The sequence below is a fragment of the Anoplopoma fimbria genome, chromosome 22 (genome assembly GCF_027596085.1).
Source record: "Anoplopoma fimbria isolate UVic2021 breed Golden Eagle Sablefish chromosome 22, Afim_UVic_2022, whole genome shotgun sequence".
In the NCBI taxonomy this organism is placed as follows: Eukaryota; Metazoa; Chordata; class Actinopteri; order Perciformes; family Anoplopomatidae; genus Anoplopoma; species Anoplopoma fimbria.
The window spans coordinates 466,071-488,472 of NC_072470.1; the positions used below are offsets into that span (position 1 = coordinate 466,071).

Consider the following 22,402-nt stretch of genomic DNA (forward strand, 5'->3'; position numbering starts at 1 on the left):
ACGGGAAGTACATTTAGCTGATACTACTTGTACTGTTGTGTTAAATAAAGGGACCTGAGGTATTTTCAGACGTTGTACTGAAGGTTTCTGACAGTAAAACTTGTACCGGTCTGTTACATGAAGTAAAGAGTTGGACATCAGAGGCGTTCCAGCTCGTCTTCAGGAGGTCTGTCCTCTTAAACTGAACAAAAACACAAAAACACGAGAAAGAACCAGAAAAGGGTTTGAGAATAGAGGTTCTTCAGAGCAGTACTGCAGTATTTGTGAAACACAGACAGGGTTTTGTGTGTTTTTCTGACCTTTGATCAGAACAAACATGGCGTCCGTCAGCAGAGAAACACGACGACTCTTCTTCCTTCAACTCCTCATCGCTTTTATCCCAGCATGCACTGGGCTTCCTGGAGGTCAGTGCTCTTTCTTCTTCTTCTTCTTCTTTAGTTTGCATATCAGACGTAGAGAAGTTCACTTCTCTCCACTGTGAAGTTATGTTAGCTCGTTAGCTAAGACAGCATAAATGATGAGGTATTTTATGTTTCCTTTTGGTGAAACATTCAAGCATCAACACTATTGTTAGCTTAGCATAAGTACAGCTGAGAGTCCAACTGAGGCTCCAACTTCTGAATCACTGCTCCGTCTTTTTGTTTTTTGTCCGCCACTATCTTGTTTTTTGTCCGCTACCATCTTGTTTTTGTCCGCCACCATCTTGTTTTTGTCCGCTACCATCTTGTTTTTGTCCGCCACCATCTTGTTTTTGTCCGCTACCATCTTGTTTTTGTCCGCTACCATCTTGTTTTTGTCCGCTACCATCTTGTTTTTGTCCGCCACCATCTTGTTTTTGTCTGTCTAATCTGGGTTTTAGTCCGACTCCATCTTGGTTTTCTTACACAATGTACTAGCATGCTAAGCTATCAGCCATGTCTTTTTGAGTGTTTTCTTCTGCTGTATATCTAAATAAAGGAGGCGTGTTCGTGAGCAGACCCGAGGCCAGCGTTTTCCTTCATCGCACTCGTCGAGCCAACTTCCTGTTTGAGGAGCTGAGGAGAGGCGACCTGGAGCGCGAGTGTCAGGAGGAGAAATGCTCCTACGAGGAGGCGAAGGAGATCTTCGCTCTGCCTCAGCAGCTGGTCGGTCCAGACTCAAAGTGTGATTCATCCTGGTTCTGGTTTCTGTGGTTAACTTGTGGTTCTGGTTTCTGGATTCATGGATTCATGGCGGTTCTGGTTTCTGTGGTTAACTGGATCCATGGTTCTGGTTTCTGTGTTTAACTGGATCCATGGTTCTGGTTTCTGTGGATCCATGGTTCTGGTTTCTGTGGTTAACTGGATCCATGGTTCTGGTTTCTGTGTTGAACTGGATCCATGGTTCTGGTTTCTGTGGTTAACTGGATCCATGGTTCTGGTTTCTGTGTTTAACTGGATCCATGGTTCTGGTTTCTGTGTTTAACTGGATCCATGGTTCTGGTTTCTGTGGTTAACTGGATCCATGGTTCTGGTTTCTGTGTTGAACTGGATCCATGGTTCTGGTTTCTGTGGTTAACTGGATCCATGGTTCTGGTTTCTGTGGATCCATGGTTCTGGTTTCTGTGGTTAACTGGATCCATGGTTCTGGTTTCTGTGGTTAACTGGATCCATGGTTCTGGTTTCTGTGGTTAACTGGATCCATGGTTCTGGTTTCTGTGGTTAACTGGATCCATGGTTCTGGTTTCTGTGGTTAACTGGATCCATGGTTCTGGTTTCTGTGGATCCATGGTTCTGGTTACTGTGGTTAACTTGTGTTGTTCTTCCCTCAGGAGGCGTTCTGGAGGCTCTACACCGGTACGTCTGGTTCAAAGTTCAGTCTTTATTGTGGTTTCTTGTCTCAGCTGTTTAAAGCTACTTCCTGTCTGCAGCGGTGGACCACTGCCTGTCGTCTCCCTGTAAGAACGGCGCCACCTGTACTCGCCACATCGACACCTACATCTGCAAGTGTCCTCCTGGTTTCCATGGATCCCACTGTGACAAAGGTATTCACAGCATTTTTCAGCGGTTTCTGTTGAAGTCCTGATGAACACGTTTATATTAGTTTTCTGTGACTCCTTGCAGCTCGTGTGAACTCGTACGGCTGTCGCTATAGAAACGGAGGATGTGAACATTTCTGCAGACAGTTTCCGAATTGTTCCCATGTCTGTTTCTGCGCTCCGGGTTATCGCCTGCATCCGGACGCCATCAGCTGTGTACCCCAAGGTCAGAGCTCGTTACAGACTTTAGAGACCAGAGGACCTCATTTGGTCTGTTTCTAACTTTAGCTTTCTTCTGTGGTGATTCTGGGTATTAGTGACGATAATACAAAACATCCTAGCAACCGAGCAGGCATCATCTTGATCACCATAGCAACAGAGGTGGAAGAAGTACTATGATCCTTTACTTTAATGAAACCAGTCAACCGGCAACAAACCAACTAAAAAGCTTATTTACCTCCTGGAACACTTTAGCAACCACCATAAAACAAACCATCAACAACCATTTAAGCCACAAAAAACACCACTAAGACCTTTAGAAACCAGCAACCAATTAGCTTCCAGTTTGAAAACCCAACAACGTCCCAGTAGCTAAGTGGCTACACGTTAGCGACCCCTCCATAGAAACAGGTTTTGACGACCTCTGTCCAAACCCTTCAGTGACAGTCTTGTGTCTCCGGTCCAGATCGTGTGGCCTGTGGACTACCTCTGAACACACTTACCCCGAGGGTCATCAACGGGGAAACCTGCCCCAAAGGACTCTGTCCGTGGCAGGTAAGGACCTGGACCGATCACCTCTAGTTTAGTACGTTATGATGTCATGGTGGTCTGGATCGGATCCAAGAACTCCTCAAGGAGAAACAATCTGCATATTTATGTTCTAACATGGTGTCCGGTCTCGTCTCAGGCTCTGATCCGGGATCGTAAGGTTTTCACCTGTGGAGCCATTGTTCTGTCCGATCGCTGGCTTTTAACTGCAGCTCACTGCGTCTGGAGGAAACCTGCCGCCTTCTTCAATGTCACCGTCGGTAAGATGATGCTTCTCTGACCTTCTCTACCTGTTTTCTACCTTTGATAACTCCTCTACCGTCAACTCTTTTTGGTCTCTGTGATATCCTGTCTATTCAAATTCAATTTATAATTCTTTGCCTTTTCTACGGAGGAAGGAAATGAAATCTAGTTCAGTTGATAGAAAAGGTCAAACATCAGACTTCTGTCCCCGTGAAGGTGAACACGACCTTGACAAGGTAGAAGGGACTGAGCAGAGTCGGCGGGTGGTCAAGGTTCTGATCCACCACGGCTACAACAAGACCAGCTCGGACAGTGACCTGGCCCTGCTGAAGATGCACCGGCCCGTCAAACTGGGACAATTCGTGGTTCCCATCTGCCTCCCTGCAAAGAACAGCACCTTCAGCCGGACGCTGGCCACCATCCGCCAGTCCACCGTGTCCGGATGGGGCCGCCTGTCGGCGCACGGTTCCTCGGCGTCGGTCCTCCAGCGGCTGACGCTGCCGAGGGTTCCTCTGCAGGAGTGCCGCCGCCACACCGAGCTCAACATCACCAGGAACATGCTCTGTGCCGGGGTGAAGTCCGGCGGGCGGGACTCCTGCCAGGGGGACAGCGGCGGACCGCTGGCGACCTACTACAAGAAGACCTGGTTCCTGACGGGCGTGGTGAGCTGGGGGAAGGGCTGTGCCAATGAGAACCTGTACGGGGTCTACACCAAGGTCAGCAACTACCTGGACTGGATCGCTGACAACATGTCCACCGGTTAAAAGAGGTCCGGGTCCACAAACCAGGACTGGAACCAAAAGATCACGTTTTATTTTGTATACGAACACAAATGCTGGTGATTCTGTCGTTTGTTTACTTTGTCTCATCTGATTCATAAATTAAAATGAAGTTTTAGATCTAAAGGGAATATTTTAATGATTTGAGACGTTGATGCTTTTATTAGTTTGGTCAAATAAATAAAGACAAAGAGAACTTTCTGTGTTCATGTTGGTTTCATTTGACACATTAATGCTGTTTTTTTTAGTGTATTTAAGGCTATAAAATGTGTTTTAGGCAGAAATTACAACTCACAGTAATGACATGAAAACAGAATTACATCAACAGAAGTTGAAGTTTTCTGGCTTTGATGGATCTAGGCTAGCAGTTTCCCTCTGCTCCCAGTGTTTGTGCTAAGCTACGCTAAACATAGCCCCCGTTTTTGGCCTCTCATGAATAATATTATGGAATTTAAGTTCAGGAATATTCTCTGGATGTTTTTGAGGTGAAGAGCAGGAGTCAGTTTGAACAGGTCATGTTCTGTCAGACGGGTATTTGGGAACATGTGATCAATGGGGGGGGGGGGGGTAGACTTTGGACCTCTGGATCCACAGAGAAGCAGCACAGCGGACAAACCTTCTGATGAAACCAACTATGAGGCTGAGAGTCTTCTTCACCGTCGTCTTCAGCGTCTCCAGCTGCCGGCCGGCTTCAGGTGAGGAAGTTTAAAAAAAGACCGCCTGCTGCACGAAAAGAATTCAAGAAGAAGAAACTCGTGTTTTACTTTGATTCAAAATTAGTTTAGCATGCTAACATGCTAGCAGCTGAGGCTAAATGTCGGCAGGAACCAAATGTAAAAGAGGAACTCTTCCTTCTGTGTCTGAAGTCTTCATGGATCCGGATCGAGCCCATGGGGTCCTGGTCCGGACTCGGAGGTTTAACTCTGGCTGGCTGGAGGAGCTGCAGAGGGGAGATCTGAAGAGGGAGTGTCTGGAGGAGAAGTGCTCCTATGAGGAGGCCCGGGAGGTGTTCGAACACACCGAGACCACGGTAAGACCGAGACCACGGTAAGACACGGTAAGACAGAGACCACGGTAAGACCGAGACCACGGTAAGACAAAGACCACGGTAAGACATAGACCACGGTAAGACATAGACCACGGTAAGACAAAGACCACGGTAAGACCGAGACCACGGTAAGACAAAGACCACGGTAAGACATAGACCACGGTAAGACAAGACATAGACCACGGTAAGACATAGACCACGGTAAGACCGACCACGGTAGACATAGACCACGGTAAGACATAGACCACGGTAAGACCGAGACCACGGTAAGACAAAGACCACGGTAAGACATAGACCACGGTAAGACAAAGACCACGGTAAGACAAAGACCACGGTAAGACATAGACATAGACCACGGTAAGACATAGACCACGGTAAGACCGAGACCACCGTAAGACAAAGACCACGGTAAGACATAGACCACGGTAAGACCAAGACCACGGTAAGACAAAGACCACGGTAAGACCGAGACCACGGTAAGACAAAGACCACGGTAAGACAAAGACCACGGTAAGACCGAGACCACGGTAAGACAAAGACCACGGTAAGAAGACCACGGTAAGACAAGACCACGGTAAGACAAAGACCACGGTAAGACAAAGACCACGGTAAGACCAAAGACCACGGTAAGACAAAGACCACGGTAAGACCGAGACCACGGTAAGACATAGACATAGACCACGGTAAGACATAGACCACGGTAAGACCGAGACCACCGTAAGACAAAGACCACGGTAAGACATAGACATAGACCACGGTAAGACATAGACCACGGTAAGACCGAGACCACCGTAAGACAAAGACCATGGTAAGACATAGACCACGGTAAGACAAAGACCACGGTAAGACCGAGACCACGGTAAGACATAGACATAGACCACGGTAAGACAGAGACCACGGTAAAACCGAGACCACGTAAGACCGAGACCACGGTAAGACATTGACCACGGTAAGACCGAGACCACGGTAAGACATAGACCACAGTAAGACATAGACCACGGTAAGACCGAGACCACGGTAAGACAGAGACCACGGTAAGACATAGACCACGGTAAGACCGAGACCACGGTAAGACAAAGACCACGGTAAGACCGAGACCACGGTAAGACAAAGACCACGGTAAGACCTAGACCACGGTAAGACAGAGACCACGGTAAGACCGAGACCACGGTAAGACATAGACATAGACCACGGTAAGACATAGACCACCGTAAGACTGAGACCACGGTAAGACCGAGACCACCGTAAGACAAAGACCACGGTAAGACAAAGACAGAGACCATGGTAAGACCATGGTAAGACATAGACCACGGTAAGACAGAGACCACGGTAAGACCGAGACCACTGTAAGACAAAGACCACGGTAAGACAAAGACCACGGTAAGACCGAGACCACGGTAAGACATAGACATAGACCATGGTAAGACATAGACCACGGTAAGACAGAGACCACGGTAAGACCGAGACCACGGTAAGACAAAGACCACGGTAAGACTGAGACCACGGTAAGACAAAGACCACGGTAAGACTGAGACCACGGTAAGACATAGACCACCATAAGACAAAGAGTCTTACATATCTGTTTTTTTGAGAGAGAGTGATATCTGTATTTGTGTTTCCTCAGGACGAGTTCTGGAGACACTACAACCGTAAGAAAGCATTCTGTTTACCGTTATCTCCTGTCACAAACTCTTACTAACTGATGACGGTGGTCCCGGTAAGACGGCCTCACGTGGAGTTATACTGGATGGTTTTGTCCTTCACTACTATTATTGTTGTTTATGACTTCACGTTAAATATTCCCTCTCCTGTCGTCCTCTAGTTCCAGACAGCTGTGAGTCCACTCCGTGTCTGAACGGAGGCAGCTGCTCCGCTCAGGGCTCAACCTTCACCTGTTTCTGCCTGCCACAGTTCAGCGGACTCACCTGTGAGCTCGGTGAGCAAAACGACTACTATTCTAAGAAACCAGATATTTTATAGAACAGAAATAGCACAACCGGCTTCATGCTGAACTCAACATTCTTAATCATGTGGTTTCAGATCACATGGCGGTCAACAAAACCTGCCTTCTGCAGAACGGAGGCTGTGACCATTTCTGTGATGAAGGCGAGGGAGGACGAAGACTGAAGTGCTCGTGTGCAGACGGGTACTTCCTGGACGCCGATGGGCTGAGCTGCGTCACAAAAGGTGGGCGGAAGGATTTGATGCTTTCACATGATTTATGTGTTGTTGTTTTTTTAAATTCTCTTTTTATTTAGAAAGGCACATTTCCATCACATACATTAGATACAGCTTTAGTCTGTCAAATACTGCCTTTCTGGGGTTTTGTTTTATGGACCTAAACTACTCCCTGTAGGAACAATAACAGAGATAAAGAGAACACAGCCGGGGAGCGCACTTCACTTCAGAAAAAAGAAAAAAAAAAAAAAAAAAAAAAAAAAAAAGGAGGATCACACAAAACACAAGTATATTCAAATAAAATCAGATCTAACTGGTTTCACATACTCAGTCCATTTGGACCAGGTCTTATAAAAAATGTCTTTCTCGACCTTGAGGGAATAAGAGATCTTTTCCATAACATAAATCTCATACACAATTTCGATCCATTCATCAATGGTGGGAGGGTCCACTTTTAACCATTTCCTCGTGATACATTTCTTACTAGCTGCCAACAGTATAGCGAGCAGTTTTTTGTCTTTTATGTTCCACGTTTCAAACAATAAATTTCCCAAAAACAAAGTTTCACATTTTAATGGGATGTTCACATTAAATACATTGTTAATATGTTTGTGGATCTCTTCCCAGTAAGACCTCATTGCTTGGCAGTCCCAGAAAATATGGAAGTGGTTGGCTCCAATAGCTCCACAGAGCCTCCAACAGGCGTCTCCGTTGCCTTGGTGTCGCTTTTGTATGGGTGTGATAAAAAATCTTGTTATATTTTTCCAGCAGAACTCCCGCCATGTATTTGACCCGGTCGAGAGCCATTGTAGTTGACATATTTTCTCCCAGCTCTCCTGTGAGATCTTTACCCCTATTTCTTTTTCCCATTTCCTCTTTATGTATTCTGTATTCTCTTGTTTGGATAATTGTATGGCGTTATATAATTTTGAGATAATTTTATCGCATGTTCTAGATTTAGTCAATGCTAGAAATACCTCCATGAACCCTGGCCCATCTTTTCCTAACGCCTCTTTAATATTTTTGTTAAAGTAATCTCTCACTTGCAGGTACCTGAAAAAATCATCTTTCCCCAGACCGTGATCCTTCTGTAGGGTTTCAAAACTCTGAAATACCCCCTTGTGGACAAATGAATAATAGGAAGTTAAACCTTTTGTGATCCATGTCTTGAATCTGCCGTCGATTTTATTCGGTGTAAAGTCTGAGTCATAGGCACACCACCTCATAATTTTAGATGTGTTTTTAAATCTGCAAATTTTGGTTATTTCCTGCCAGGACTTCAGGAAGCTGCCTGTTATAGAGTCTTCTGGAATCTCCTGTTCTTCTTGCAGTTTGTTATCATTTAGTAGAGCTGTTATTGGGATACCCTTTACCATCGTTCCTTCTATTTCCTTCCATGCTGCAGTGTATGATGGTGAACACAGGCAGACTAGCGGCCTTAACTGGGCTGCATAGTAGTATTCCTGTAAGCAGGGAAGGCCCATCCCACCCTTTTCTTTTCTTAATTGCAGCGTTTTGAATTTAATTCTGGCCTTTTTCCCTTGCCACAGATACCTCGCTATCAATCTGTCCCATTCTAAGAATTGCTTAGATGGTATTCTAACTGGTAGACATTGAAAAAGATACAGCATCCGTGGGAGAATATTCATCCTGATTGATTCTATCCGGGAGCTTAAACTCAAAAATGGAATAACGTTCCATCTTTGTATATCAGTTTTTATCTTTGAATTTAAGGGATCGTAGTTGATGTTGTATAATCTTGTGAGGTCCCTAGGTAATGAGACACCCAAATATTTAATGGACTCAGCCTCCCAATTCCAGTTGTATATGGTCTTAATTGAAACTGGAGGGTCATAATTAAATGTTAATATTTGAGTTTTATTAACATTAATTTTGTAACCTGAGATTGAACCAAATTCCTCTAGCAATTTCATCAATTTTGGGAGTGTCTGAGTAGGTTGTGTTATACTTATCAATAAATCGTCTGCAAATAGGGCCAGTTTTTGCTCCCCGGATGCCATCGGTACCCCCTTTATATCAGTTCTCTGCCTAATTAGCTGACTTATGGGTTCTACAAACAAGGCGAAGAGGAGCGGCGACGCACAACACCCCTGTCTTGTTCCTCTTTCCAGAATGAACGAGTTGGACAAATCTCCATTGATTTTGACTCTAGCAGTTGGTCCGCCATATAGTGCTGCAAACGTGTCAATTATAGTTGTATGAAAGCCAAATTTTGAAAGTACTTTATATAAAAAAGACCACCTCACTGAGTCAAATGCTTTCTCTGCATCCAAACTTAGTATCAACGCCTCCAGTCTTTGTTGTGTGACTTGTCTCACAACGTGCAGTGTTTTCCTTATGTTATCTTGGGTCTGTCTTTTCCTGACAAAGCCAGTCTGGTCCTCATGTATTAATACCGGTAGTATCAATTCTATTCGCTTAGATAATATGGAGGTGAATAGTTTATAGTCGTTGTTTAAAAGACTTACAGGACGGTAATTCCCACATTCCAATTTGTCTTTCCCCTCTTTAGGTATGGTTGAAATCACCGCCTCCCTCCATGAGGGGGAATGTTTTTGTTTTCCAGAACCCAGTTGAATGTTTTTAATAGTGTTGGGATTAGTTGATCTTGCATTGTTTTGTACCATTCTGTGGGAAAACCATCTGTCCCTGGAGACTTCCCCCCTTTCATCCTCCTGATTGCCAATTGAATTTCTTCTTTTGTTATTTTAGATGTTAATTTTCCATTTTGTTCATCAGTGATCTTTGGAAGGTTTACCTGGGACAAGAAGGCATCGATTTGGTTGTCGTTGCTTGTCTGTGGTTGGGAATATAATTTTTTATAGTATTCTTGGAAGCATTGTTGTATTTTCTCCTGACTAGTTTCTATTACTTTCGTTACAGAGTTTCTTATTTTATATATAGTTCTGTCTGCTTGTTGTTTTCTTAATCTATATGATAAAAGTTTCAGTGATTTCCCACCTGTCTCATAGTATTGTTGCTTTGTAAAAAGGAGCTTTTTTTGAATTTCCTGAGTATTTATTTCATCTATTTCTTTTTTTAATTTTATAATCTTACATTTGTTGTCATCTTTGAGGTACTTTGCATGTTCTCTCTGTAGACTTTTCAAGTCCTCTTCTAATTTTTTTAGTTTTCGCTCCCTAATTTTCTTCTCATATGAGGAGATGGCTATTATTTTGCCCCTCAACACTGCTTTTAATGCATCCCAGAGAATGGGTGGGGTCACTTCCTCATTATCATTATTTTCCAAATATAATTCAATTTCACTTTTCAGTTTATCTTTAATAATTGGGTTGTTCAGAATATTTGAGTTCAGTCTCCAGAGCGTAGATTTCTTCTTATTATTAAGATAAATTGACATATAGATGGGACCGTGATCTGAAATAGTACTGGGTCCTATTTCACAGTTATCCTAAAGAAATCTCCTTTAAGCATAAAGAAATCTCCTTTAAGCATGAGTAAAAAGTAATGAGTAGTGTGAGTAGTGAGTATACATTGTGAGTAGTGTGAGTAATGTGAGTAGTCTCGGCTCGTCGGGTTTTTCTCTCTCCACACGTCAACAATCCCCACTTCACGCATCCAAATATTTAATCTTCTGCTAATGTTTTTGCGTCGGATTTCCCGTTTGAAGAGTCAATTTTCGGGTTTAATCGAATGTTAAAATCTCCACCACCTATTAGAATCCCTTGACTTTTTGTCGTCATTAAATCAACCATCTGTTTATAGAAGGACCAGACACTGCCCGGTGGAACATACACGTTAAGGAGACTTATCACAACACCTTCTATTCTTCCTATAACCATAACAAATCTGCCTTCCTTATCCTTATGTTCTGATATGTGTTCATAGTTTACCGCATTGGATATCAGAGTCGCCACTCCTCTCCGCCTTCCCGATTCATGTGAAGAGAAGTAAACATGTTTAAATCCTGATTTATTCAGTTTAGCATGTTCTGAGTCGCTGAGGTGTGTCTCTTGTAGGAAAGCTATTTGAATTTTATCTTTCTTTAATTTTGATAAGATTTTCCCCTCTTAACTGGATTGAGTACACCATTTATATTAAATGATGCTATTTTCAAAGACCTGTTTTGCATCTATGTGATTCCCTCCTCCATCCCAAACAAAAACCTGGTGAATGAATAATTAACACATTAATAAACATCAAACTGAATACGATTTGTCCTTGTGACTCCCTATGTAGGGGTCTGTTAACCTGACCCTGTTGAACCTCCCGAGGAGGCTCGAAGGGGAGAAGTCTCCCTCAGTTCGGAGGGAGAGGCCCTTACCTGCAACGGTCGCATGTCGAGAAAAAAAAAAAAAATGTAAGGTGAAAAAATCGGCCCCGAACGAACCAGTCTATTAAACAGTGGATCTCCACCACTGATTACGGATATAGTGTCCGATTACACAGTTTATTCCGACGTCCTCAGGCCGTGGGTTAAGTCCTTTAGGTGCCGGAGGGGGACGGTGGTGGTTTCCTGAAGGCTCGGAGCTTCTCCTTGTATCCCAGCTCCCGTCCGGTTGTGCCCTTCCTTGCGCGTCGGTCCACTCTCGTCCAGGTCAGCCGCTGCACCTGCTCCATGAGCGTCGCCGGAGGTGTGGTGGTTGTCACGGTGTAGCCTCTTCTCCGCAGGTCCTCTGATGCCTCCTCCATGGTCTCCTAAGTTTTGGTCCCGTCCTCGTGTCTCACGCGCAGCCTGGCAGGGAAGAGGGTCTGGAACTGGACTTTCTATCCCTGTGTATTTTCGTTTCTTGAGTATTAGAGGTGGGTAGTCGTGGTCCAGCTTTATGTGGTTTTCTTGCCAGGCAAACCCCTTCTTCTGCCATGCTTTGCGGAGTAATGTGTCTTTTGTTTTAAAGCTTAGATACAATGGAGCGTGGCGGCGCGTCCGCCGGCGGCTGCGGTCCCAGAGACCGGTGAGCTCTCTCGATCTGCAGGTCGGGCATGTCATTAGTCAGCTCGAGACCTTCGCGGAGTAGATTTTCCACAAATGAGATCATTGTGGTTGATTCCTTCTCGGATCCCTCCGGCACCCCATAGATCCTTATGTTCTCGCGTCTGGAGCGGCTTTCCAGATCCAGCAACTTGTCCTCCAGCTTGGTGTGCAGCTGTAGCATAGCCGTGATAACTTCTTCGGTGTTTTGGATCCTCTCTTCTGCTCTCCCAATTCGCCCTTCCGCCTCGTCCAATCTGGCATTCGCCTTAACTATTTCTTCTTTTATTGTCCCTAATTGTTCTTTGTTTTCTCGGCGAAACTCTCTCAGTTCTCGCAGGATCAGTTCCGTGTCCGCCATTACTCCACACTGCTCCACGTCGCTTCGTTAGCTTACCCCTGTTAGCTGCTAGTTGTCGCTGTGCCTGTCTTTCTCACCCCGTCTTCAGACGACGTTTACTGCTCAGAGTGGTGATATTACTTCTTCTCCCCTTTCTCTACACTTTTTGCGGAATTATTTCTTTGGTTTGTATGGAGATATTTCTCTAATTGCTCTGGCTCAATCGGGAGCTCTCTCGCTATGCGGCCATCTTGACGGTGTTCCGACCGGAAGTCTATGATGATTTATGTGTTTATCGTCTTTCAGATTAGAAAAGGTTCTCTAACTCGTTTACTGTTAAAAGACCATTTCTGTCATGAAAAAATTAAATATATGAAATGTTAGGAATGATTAAAAAACGTACGGTTAGTCAAACATTTGTCTCTATCATTTTTGACTGACAACATTTTGACTCGATCTTGTTTCTTTTGGGACTTTGTATCCCAACATTGACATATAAGATAATCCTTTATGAGCCTCTGCTGGGAAATAAAAGCATCAGAGTGGACTCAATGTTGTCACTGCATCCTTCTGTTAAACTTAGTATATTTTTTCACTCTGTGAACATGTGGTACTATCATGTAAATGCAGAACAAACTGGCTCCAGTATTGATCCCTGTGGGACGCCTCATTTGATCTTAGAATAAGGGAAAACATTGTTATAATAAATGTTATTATAATAAATGTTTTGTTCTGCTTCATATATTCTGTTCTTTAGAATATTAAAGGTAAAGAAGTTCTATGTTTCCGTGGTTTCAGAGGCGATAGCGTGCGGCATGATGCCCGTCCTGCACGGGGAAAACAAAGCCAAGCAGCTGGACTCTCGAGCTCGAATCGTGGGAGGAACAGATTGCCCCAAAGGAGAATGCCCCTGGCAGGTACGCTGAGGTTAAAGGTCACCCGTTTACTGTAAACCTGTGTTTCACTTTAGCTCGGCCTCGGCTCTGATTCACTCGGGGGGATTCCCGACTTTACTTCACTGGACTCTGACCTCTGGAGTTCTGCCAGAACCAGATTTTTGTGGAAAGTTTCAGAGTTGACAAAAACATAAAAACAGAGACTAGCAGAGAATCAAACCACCGTGTGAGCCAATAAGAGATCTACCAGTTACAGATGTGGTCGTTTTAAATGTTTGGTGTTTTTTTCATCCTGATGTGAAGTGAAACGTAAAACATGACCTCTTCATTGTTTTCATATGAAACGTGGTCTTGTGTTCTGCAGGTGTTGCTGGTGTATAAAGGAAAAGGGTTCTGTGGAGGAGTGATCTATAAACCCACGTGGATCCTCACGGCGTCTCACTGCCTGGAGGACACCGACGTTCGCTTCCTGAAGGTGGTTGCAGGTACGAATCCCTCCGTCACAACCAGACAGACCTCCACCTGTTCCACCGTTAACCTTTCCCTGTGTGTCCGTCAGGTGAGCACAACAGGGCGGAGACGGAGGGCACGGAGCAGCTCCTCCAGGTCTCTGAGGTCATCATGCACCAGGACTACATGAAGAGCACCGCCGACAACGACATCGCCCTCCTCCGCCTGGCCTCGCCCATCCTCTACACGCCGTACGCCGTGCCCGCCTGCCTGCCGACGCGCCCGATGGCCGAGCGCGAACTCTGGGCCGTCGCCATGCACACGGTGAGCGGGTGGGGGAGGCGGGGGGAGAACGGGCCGACCTCTCAACTGCTGCGCCGGCTGAGGGTGCCGCGGATCCGGACACAGCAGTGCCAGGAGGAGAGCGGCGTGGTGCTCACGGAGAACATGTTCTGTGCCGGATACATCGAGGGCCGGCAGGACTCGTGTAAAGGCGACAGCGGCGGCCCGCTGGTGACGGAGTACAAGAAGACCAGCTTCCTGCTGGGCATCGTCAGCTGGGGGAAGGGCTGCGCCCGACCGGGAAACTACGGCATCTACACCCGAGTGTCCAACTACCTGGACTGGATCCACAACCGCACCGCGACCCCAAACCCGCCAACGACCCCAAACCCACATACGAACATCAGCGAGGGCTCCACCCACAACCTGACGACCTGAAGTTTATGTTCATAGTTCACCCACGTCAGACAGCAGTTATTGTGACTATTATTAGTATTAGTATTATTATTATTAGTTTGACTCTCATTCTATTAAAGTATCAGGCTTTAAATGATAATAATAATAGTTAGTGGTGGGAAGAATAACTAAATAAATATTTTTACTTCATCATTAAATGATAAACGTCTTCATTCATCAGTCATGTCTGTTTATGAATTGGTTTATAAATCATTTTTTTCTGCTTTTAATGTAATAAAGTATTTAAACTATGAATCAAACTGTACATTCATTGTATTAATATATCATATTAATACATAATAAAACACCATAATGAGGATTTGTGGTCATTTTATCATGTACGCATGTTGTGTAGTGCATCGTGTACATTTACTGCAGTACTTACTTTGCTTTAGTATTTCCATGTTATGTTACTTTATACTTGTAGTAGTACTGCTAGTATTCTAAGCTTGAAGCTGATACTACTTGTGTACTTCCAGCTGATAATTGATCAGAGGTGTGTTTACTGACCTGGTTGGAGGGTCAGAGGGTCGGTGGGCGTGGCCTATCAGAAGCCAAAAACCACTGTTTGTCCCCGTTTTGTTGAGACATTTGAACTCATCATGTTGCTGAGAAGCTGCTGCGTGGTCTGGATTCTGCTGTCGGCCATCGCTGCTGCTGCAGGTAGGAACATGAGATATGAACAGCTTTATCTTCTGCTCTTTATTAACAACTGACACATAAACAATCATTCCACATTTATTATGTTCAGACATTAAAATAAGGAAGAAAGTCTTTCATGGAGTTTTCTGAATTCACTGATTCTAAGCCGTGTGATGACAGAGTGATGTTGTGATCTCATGATCTGATGATCTCGTGATCTGATGATCTCATGATCTGATGATCTGATGATCTGATGATCTTGTGATCTGATGATCTGATGATCTGATGATCTTGTGATCTCATGATCTCGTGATCTCATGATCTCATGATCTGATGATCTCATGATCTTATGATCTCATGATCTGATGATCTCGTGATCTGATGATCTTATGATCTCATGATCTCATGATCTGATGATCTCATTATCTCATGATCTGATGATCTCATGATCTCATGATCTCATGATCTGATGATCTCGTGATCTGATGATCTCATGATCTGATGATCTTGTGATCTGATGATCTTGTGATCTCGTGATCTCGTGTCTGGACTCAGTGTTTGTGGAGAAGCAGGAGGCCCACGGAGTCCTTCAGAGATGGAGGAGAGCCAACAGCGGCTTCCTGGAGGAGCTGAAACAAGGGAACCTGGAGAGAGAATGCAGAGAGGAGATCTGTGACTATGAGGAGGCCAGGGAGGTGTTTGAGGACGACGGCAGGACGGTGAGAGGGAGGAGCTTAACAACCATTCAGTACATACAATATGAACACCTTTAAACTGGAGGATCATAAACCCCTACCCCTTACCTTTTTATTGTGAGCGGTTTATTATTAATTGTTGGATGAAACTTATAATAAAACATAAATTCATGTGTTTGTTTCTTTCTTTGCAGAAACAATTCTGGCTGACGTATGAACGTGAGTAACACATTTCATTTAGCCATTATTAAACATTTGTGATCTTCAGAGTAACATGAGGAAGATAATTAGTACTTATATTAATATTAATATAGCAGCATAATAAAGTTATATCGATATCTTTTAGACTGAAATATATTTTAGTCAGTTAAAAGTCTCTCATATAAAAACATGATGTACAGTTAGACTGTTTCTCAACAGCCTGATAAACTGATGAACAACAAACACACAAACAGTCGACTCAGCGTTTATGATTGTTGAACTTTGTTTTACAGTTTAAAGTTTATTTTGCTCTTTCAGATGAATGTCCACAGAACTCAATAATCAATAACCCTGTGTTCTGGGGTGTATTTCTTCTCATACGAGTATGAATGAATGATTTGTGTGGTCAGGTCGTGACCCCTGCCTGGTGAACCCGTGTCACAACAACGGGACGTGTGTTTATCTGGAGACGTCGTACACGTGCTACTGTGCCGAGGGCTTCGAGGGGCAGTACTGTCAGACAGGTACAAATATCATGGGAGACACTATATCCTAAAGTATTACTGTCATACTAAACTAATAAACAGTAACGTGACCCCGCCCCCCCTCAGTGATAGAAGACGCTCTGAAGTGTCTCTACCAGAACGGACACTGTGAACACTTCTGTGACGGTTCTGGACCACGACGGCGGTGTTCGTGTGCCGACGGATACGAACTGGGAGAGGACGGACGCCAGTGTGTGGCTCAGGGTACAAATACTACCAATACTACCACAAACATGTACTATATGTACCTTTGTGTAGTTCAGCATGTGACCAGCAGGGGGAACAAAAACAGAAGAACGTTAGGATCAGGAAATAAACTGAAAGTTGTTTGATTATTGATTCATCGGAAGATTATTGTTTCTAAAATATCAAAATATTTATTAAAACGACGTTCACTTTATCATCTCAGAAAAACGGATATTTACATTTGTACCTCAACGTGGAATCAATGATCAGAATGACAAACATTAACAATAAGGAACACATATATATGTATACATGTATATATATATATATATATATATATATATATATATATATATATATATATATATATTTATATATATACATATATACATATATATGTATATACATTTATATATGTATATGTATATACATATATATGTATATATAAATATATGCACATGTATATGTATATACATATATATGTATATATATATGTATATATATACATAGTATATATATATATATATATATATATATATATATATATATATATATATATATATTTATTTATTGAGGTGTCGGTCCTCATCTGCCCCCTAGTGGACATTTTTAATCCTCCAGTTATACAGGGATGGAGAGTAACTAAGTACATTTACTCAAGTACTGTATGTACTTGAGTACACATTTAATGTACTTTATTTGAGTATTTCTTTATTTTTCTGTACTTTTTACTGCTCTACATTTAGTAACTTCACAGATTCAGATATTTAATCAATATAAAAATGATGATGTATTATAATTAAAGATTAAAATACCAGTAGTATATAAAGTAGTTAAAATGATCCGCAACATTAAAGTGATGAACACATTAATGTAGTAATAATATATGTTATTCTGCAGAATGAGTGCTTTTACCTTTAGTACTTTAACTACATGTAATGCTCATAACAGAGTATTGCTACATGTAATGCTCATAACAGAGTATTTGTACACTGTGTTATTACTAGTTTTACTCCAGTAAAAGAAGGAGTACTTCCATCACTGACATAAAGTACCTGTGAATATCTGCAGCTGTTTATCGACACTAAAGTCCAGTGTACATCGCAGTACTCAGTACTTTGTTTTCCGTGTACTTCTGTGTTTTTAGTGGAGTATCCGTGCGGTCAGCTGCCTCCTCAGAAACCAGGTCTGAACCAGACTGTGGGGGGTGACACCAGACTGGTGGGGGGGAACCAGTGTCCCAAAGGAGAATGTCCCTGGCAGGTAACCAGCCGCCGGCGCCCCCTAGAGGCTCCAGGGTTCATTACAGCCTCATATGAACGATGATTAATCTGATAGTCCTCGTCTCTGGGAACATCATAAGGTCATTCCAATGGTTCATCCTCTGGAGAGCAGAAGAAGGATTTTCTAACAATCCTTCCCTCCTTTCTGTCGTTCAGGTTCTGGTCCAGTTAAACGGAAACAGTCACTGTGGAGGAGCTCTGATCCATCCGGAGTGGGTCGTCACCGCCGCCCACTGTATCCACGGCAACGACCCTCAAAACCTCACCGTGGTGGCAGGTAGCTAATCAATGATCTCTGATCGGTTCAGATCAATTTACGTTAGCACGGTTGTTCTCTAAGGTTGTTTTATGATGTTGTTCCGTAAAGTTGTTCAGTAAAGTACATTTTTTTTTAAGTTATTTCGTTAAGTTCTTTCGGAAAGGTGTTTTGTTAAGTTATTTCGTTTAAGTTGTTTCGTAAAGTTGTTTCGTAAAGTTGTTTCGTAAAGTTGTTTCGTAAAGTTGTTTTAAAGTTGTTAAATTGTTTCGTTAAGTTGTTAAAATTGTTTTTAAAGTTGTAAAGTTGTTCCGTAAAGTTGTTCCGTAAAGTAGTTTCGTAAAGTAAAGTTGTTTCGTACAGTTGTTTCGTTAAATTGCTTGGTAAAGTAGTTTCGTAAAGTTGTTTCGTTAAGTTGTTACGTAAAGTTGTTTCGTAAAGTTGTTTAAGTTAAAGTTGTTTCATTAAGTTGTTTGTTAAGTTGTTAAGTTGTTTTGTTAAGTTGTTACATAAAGTTGTTTCGTTAAGTTGTTAAACGTTAAAGTTGTTTAGTAAAGTAGTTAAGTTGTTTAAGTTGTAAAGTTGTTTCGTAAAGTAGTTTAGTAAAGTAGTTTAGTAAAGTAGTTTAAAGTAAAGTTGTCTTGTTAAATTGTTTCGTTAAGTTGTTTCGTAAAGTTGTTTCGTAAAGTAGTTTCATAAAGTAGTTTCGTAAAGTAGTTTCGTAAAGTAGTTTCGTAAAGTTGTCTTGTTAAATTGTTTCATAAAGTAGTTTCGTAAAGTTGTTGTTAAATTGTTTCGTAAAGTAGTTTCGTAAAGTTGTTTAGTTAAGTTGTTGTTTTATGTAAAGTTGTTAAGTTGTTTCGTAAAGTTGTTTGTAAAGTAGTTTTGTTAAGTTGTAAAGTTGTCTTGTTAAATTGTTTCGTAAAGTAGTTTCGTTAAAGTTGTTGTTAAATTGTTTAGTAAAGTAGTTTCGTAAAGTTGTTTCGTTAAGTTGTTTCGTAAAGTTGTTACGTAAAGTTGTTTAAGTAAAGTAGTTTTGTAAAGTAGTTTTGTTAAGTTGTTTCGTAAAGTTGTTTCGTTAAGTTGTTTCGTAAAGTTGTTTCGTAAAGTTGTTTCGTAAAGTTGTTTCTTAAAGTTGTTTCGTAAAGTTGTTTCGTAAAGTTGTTTCGTAAAGTTGTTCTGTTAAGTTGTTACGTAAAGTTGTTTCGTAAAGTAGTTTAGTTAAGTTGTTTCGTAAAAAGTTGTTTGTTTAGTAAAGTAAAGTTGTTTAGTTAAGTTGTTACGTAAAGTTGTTTAGTTAAGTTGTTTCAGTTGTTAAAGTTGTTCCGTAAAGTTGTTTAAGTTGTTCCCGTAAAGTAGTTTTGTTAAATTGTTTGGTAAAGTAGTTTTGTTAAATTGTTTGGTAAAGTAGTTTGGTAAAGTAGTTTGGTAAAGTAAAGTTGTTTTCGTAAAGTTGTTTGTTAAATTGTTTGGTAAAGTTGTTACAGTAAAGTTGTTTCGTTAAGTTGTTTCGTAAAGTTGTTTAAAGTTGTTTCGTAAAGTTGTTTAAGTAAAGTTGTTTAAAGTAGTTTGGTAAAGTAGTTTGGTAAAGTAGTTTCGTAAAGTAGTTTTGTTAAATTGTTTGGTAAAGTAGTTTCGTAAAGTTGTTTCGTTGTTGTTAAAGTTGTTTCGTAAAGTTAGTTTCTTTAAAGTAAATTGTTTAGTTTTGTTTTGTTTTAAAGTTGTTTCATAAAGTTGTTTCGTAAAGTTGTTTCGTTAAGTTGTTACGTAAAGTTGTTTCGTAAAGTTGTTTTAAGTAAAGTTTTGTTGTTTTAGTAAAGTTGTTTAGTAAAGTAGTTTTGTTAAGTTGTTTACGTTTGTTTAGTTAAAGTTGTTTGTTAAAGTTGTTTCGTAAAGTTGTTCCGTTAAGTTGTTCCGTTAAGTTGTTTCGTAAAGTAGTTTCGTTAAGTTGTTTCGTAAAGTTGTTTCGTAAAGTTGTTTCATAAAGTTGTTTCGTAAAGTTGTTTCGTTAAATTGTTACGTAAAGTTGTTTCGTAAAGTAGTTTTAGTAAAGTAGTTTCGTAAAGTAGTTTTAAAGTAAAGTAGTTTAAAGTTAAGTTGTTTACGTAAAGTTAAAGTTTTCCGTAAAGTTGTTTTTAAGTTGTTTCGTTAAGTTGTTTCGTTAAGTTGTTTCGTTAAGTTGTTTCGTTAAGTTGTTTCGTAAAGTTGACCTTAGTAACGTTTTGTTTATGGATTTCTTTTCCGTTACCAGGGAACACAACCTGGACGTTGAGGAGGGCACAGAACAGAAGTTACCTGTTTCCATGGCGATCACCCATCATGGTTACGTCCCGGCGACGGGTGACAACGACGCGCCGTCCTGCGGCTCGGCCGTCCCGTCACCTTGAGCCGCTCCGCCGTCCCCGTCTGCCTGCCCACCGGAGACTTCGCCCAGCGGGAGCTGCTGCCGGTCCGCTACCACACCGTGTCCGGCTGGGGCAAGAGGACCTCCGGGGAAATGCCAAGGATCCCGCTGGTCTGCCCGTCGCCCGGTGTCCCCGTCCTCCGCAGGATGTCCGTGCCCATCATCCAGAACTCCCAGTGCTCCCAGAGAGCCCAGTTCACCTTCACCGCCAACATGCTGTGTGCCGGATACCTGGAGGGTCGCCAGGAGAGTTGCCGCGGCGACGACGGGAGCCCGCTGGTCACGCTGTACGGCTCCACCCACTTCCTGACGGGTGTGGTCGGCTGGGGGCGGGGCTGCTCTCACCCGGGGTATTATGGGGTGTACGCCAACATGGCCAGCTTTGTGGACTGGGTGGAGGGCATCATGAAGGACCCGCCCACCGAGGCGCCGGCCAATGAGAAGACCTGGGAGCAAGCTTTAGAGATGCTGGAACAGACGCTAGGGTAAACTACGGAGACCTTCAGAACCAGATTTAATTCTTCATGTGATTAGATTTACGTGATTTACGTGTTATACGTTGAATGTTTGTCCTCTTTTAGGTCCTAATGTAAAAGAAATATCATACACTTTTGTTTTTAAAAAGTCTGGAACCATCTGATCTCAAAGTGGATGTATTAGGTGCCATGTTGAGATGCTGAATAAATGTTACTGGTTCAGAAAAGATGGATGAGTTGTGATCAATGAGGACATTTTCACACATAATACAGTCTGAACAATAAGAGTTAAAGATGTATAAACAAATACAAATTAAAAGTATTCTAACCCAAATGTGTGATATCAGTAAACAAAACATTCATTTGTTGTTCTTTTAGACGTACAAGTCGAACCGTCTGCTTTTACTTAAATAAAGTACTTCTTCCTCTGCTGGAGGCGAGTCTTTGAATGCACCGCTGTGTTTCAGACTGCAGAGAAAACATTGATCAGTTTGGACGTCGGCTGCTCGACATGTTGACTCATTTACTGTAAACGTTCTCTCGCTCTGCCAAAGGACAACCTCCTTCACCTCCTCGTACCAACATGTACGAGGAGGTGAAGAGATCCTCCTCCATGTTTGAAACGTCTGGTTATCGTCTGCTGTCTTTGTGCTCCGGTTTCATCCAAATGGAGCAACACATATATATATGTGTATATATCAAGCAGTATCAGTATTCAGATCCTTTACTGTGGTAACAGTACAAATACTACACTTTAGAAATACTCTGTTACAGTAAAAGTACTAAATACTACACTGTTATTAAACTTCTGCATGTTTTCATTCGTGATAAATACAATGATAAAATATTACATGATGAAGGAGCCATTTCGCATTATGAGTCCTTTTTACTTTTGGTACTTGAAGTACATTTTGCTGATGCTACATCACAGTGTTTTTTCACTCAACTTTTGGTCACCTTAAAACGTCTCATTAAGCTCCACCCTTTAGTGTCACTTCAGGTTGCAAAAGAACAAAAGGTAGAAAGTCAAAAACCAAGATGGAGACAGGCAAAAACCAAGATGATGACAACCAGAAACCAAGATGGAGACAGGCAAAAACCAAGATGATGACAACCAGAAACCAAGATGGAGACGGCCAGAAACCAAGATGGAGACATGGGACAGGCAAAACCAAGATGATGACGGCCAGAAACCAAGATGGAGACGGCCAGAAACCAAGATGGAGACGCCAGCCGAAGAAACAAGTAAGAGATGGAGAAAAAAAAGACAGCAACAGTCAGAAATCCATACTGAGAAGGCTAGAAACAAAGATGGAGACGGTCA

At 42.4% G+C, this 22,402-nt stretch overlaps 3 protein-coding genes across 3 annotated transcripts; all 3 read left to right on the forward strand.

The window, feature by feature from the left end:
• Nucleotides 1-293: 293 nt before the first annotated feature.
• Nucleotides 294-3,983, forward strand: f7l (coagulation factor VII, like). Its single transcript, XM_054623680.1, has 8 exons — nt 294-404; nt 958-1,124; nt 1,790-1,814; nt 1,889-2,002; nt 2,082-2,222; nt 2,682-2,770; nt 2,904-3,024; nt 3,224-3,983. The coding sequence occupies exons 1-8, from the start codon at nt 317-319 to the stop codon at nt 3,769-3,771; spliced, it is 1,293 nt and encodes a 430-aa protein (XP_054479655.1). The 5' UTR covers nt 294-316; the 3' UTR covers nt 3,772-3,983.
• A 381-nt stretch (nt 3,984-4,364) lies between these two features.
• On the forward strand, nt 4,365-14,694 carry f7 (coagulation factor VII). The gene is made up of 8 exons (XM_054623677.1): nt 4,365-4,481; nt 4,653-4,816; nt 6,459-6,483; nt 6,657-6,770; nt 6,875-7,021; nt 13,105-13,223; nt 13,567-13,687; nt 13,762-14,694. The coding sequence occupies exons 1-8, from the start codon at nt 4,409-4,411 to the stop codon at nt 14,370-14,372; spliced, it is 1,374 nt and encodes a 457-aa protein (XP_054479652.1). The 5' UTR covers nt 4,365-4,408; the 3' UTR covers nt 14,373-14,694.
• Nucleotides 14,695-14,969: 275 nt separating this feature from the next.
• Nucleotides 14,970-21,511, forward strand: LOC129111642 (coagulation factor VII-like). Its single transcript, XM_054623676.1, is given in 9 exon segments — nt 14,970-15,053; nt 15,588-15,751; nt 15,922-15,946; nt 16,339-16,452; nt 16,540-16,677; nt 17,807-17,922; nt 18,099-18,219; nt 20,449-20,547; nt 20,550-21,511. Coding segments are annotated over 9 exon segments (1,380 nt in total). The 5' UTR covers nt 14,970-14,992; the 3' UTR covers nt 21,092-21,511.
• Nucleotides 21,512-22,402: the final 891 nt, after the last annotated feature.

What these genes read in the sequence shown, in the direction of transcription:
- f7l (XM_054623680.1), top strand. Translation starts at nt 317, where the DNA reads ATGGCGTCCGTCAGCAGAGAAACACGACGACTCTTCTTCCTTCAACTC. An exon ending in TCGCTCTGCCTCAGCAGCTG is followed by an intron (nt 1,125 to 1,789) that starts GTCGGTCCAGAC and finishes TTCTTCCCTCAG; the next exon opens with GAGGCGTTCTGGAGGCTCTA. An exon ending in CTTCTTCAATGTCACCGTCG is followed by an intron (nt 3,025 to 3,223) that starts GTAAGATGATGC and finishes GTCCCCGTGAAG; the next exon opens with GTGAACACGACCTTGACAAG.
- f7 (XM_054623677.1), top strand. Translation starts at nt 4,409, where the DNA reads ATGAAACCAACTATGAGGCTGAGAGTCTTCTTCACCGTCGTCTTCAGC. An exon ending in TCGAACACACCGAGACCACG is followed by an intron (nt 4,817 to 6,458) that starts GTAAGACCGAGA and finishes GTGTTTCCTCAG; the next exon opens with GACGAGTTCTGGAGACACTA. An exon ending in GTTCTGGAGACACTACAACC is followed by an intron (nt 6,484 to 6,656) that starts GTAAGAAAGCAT and finishes GTCGTCCTCTAG; the next exon opens with TTCCAGACAGCTGTGAGTCC.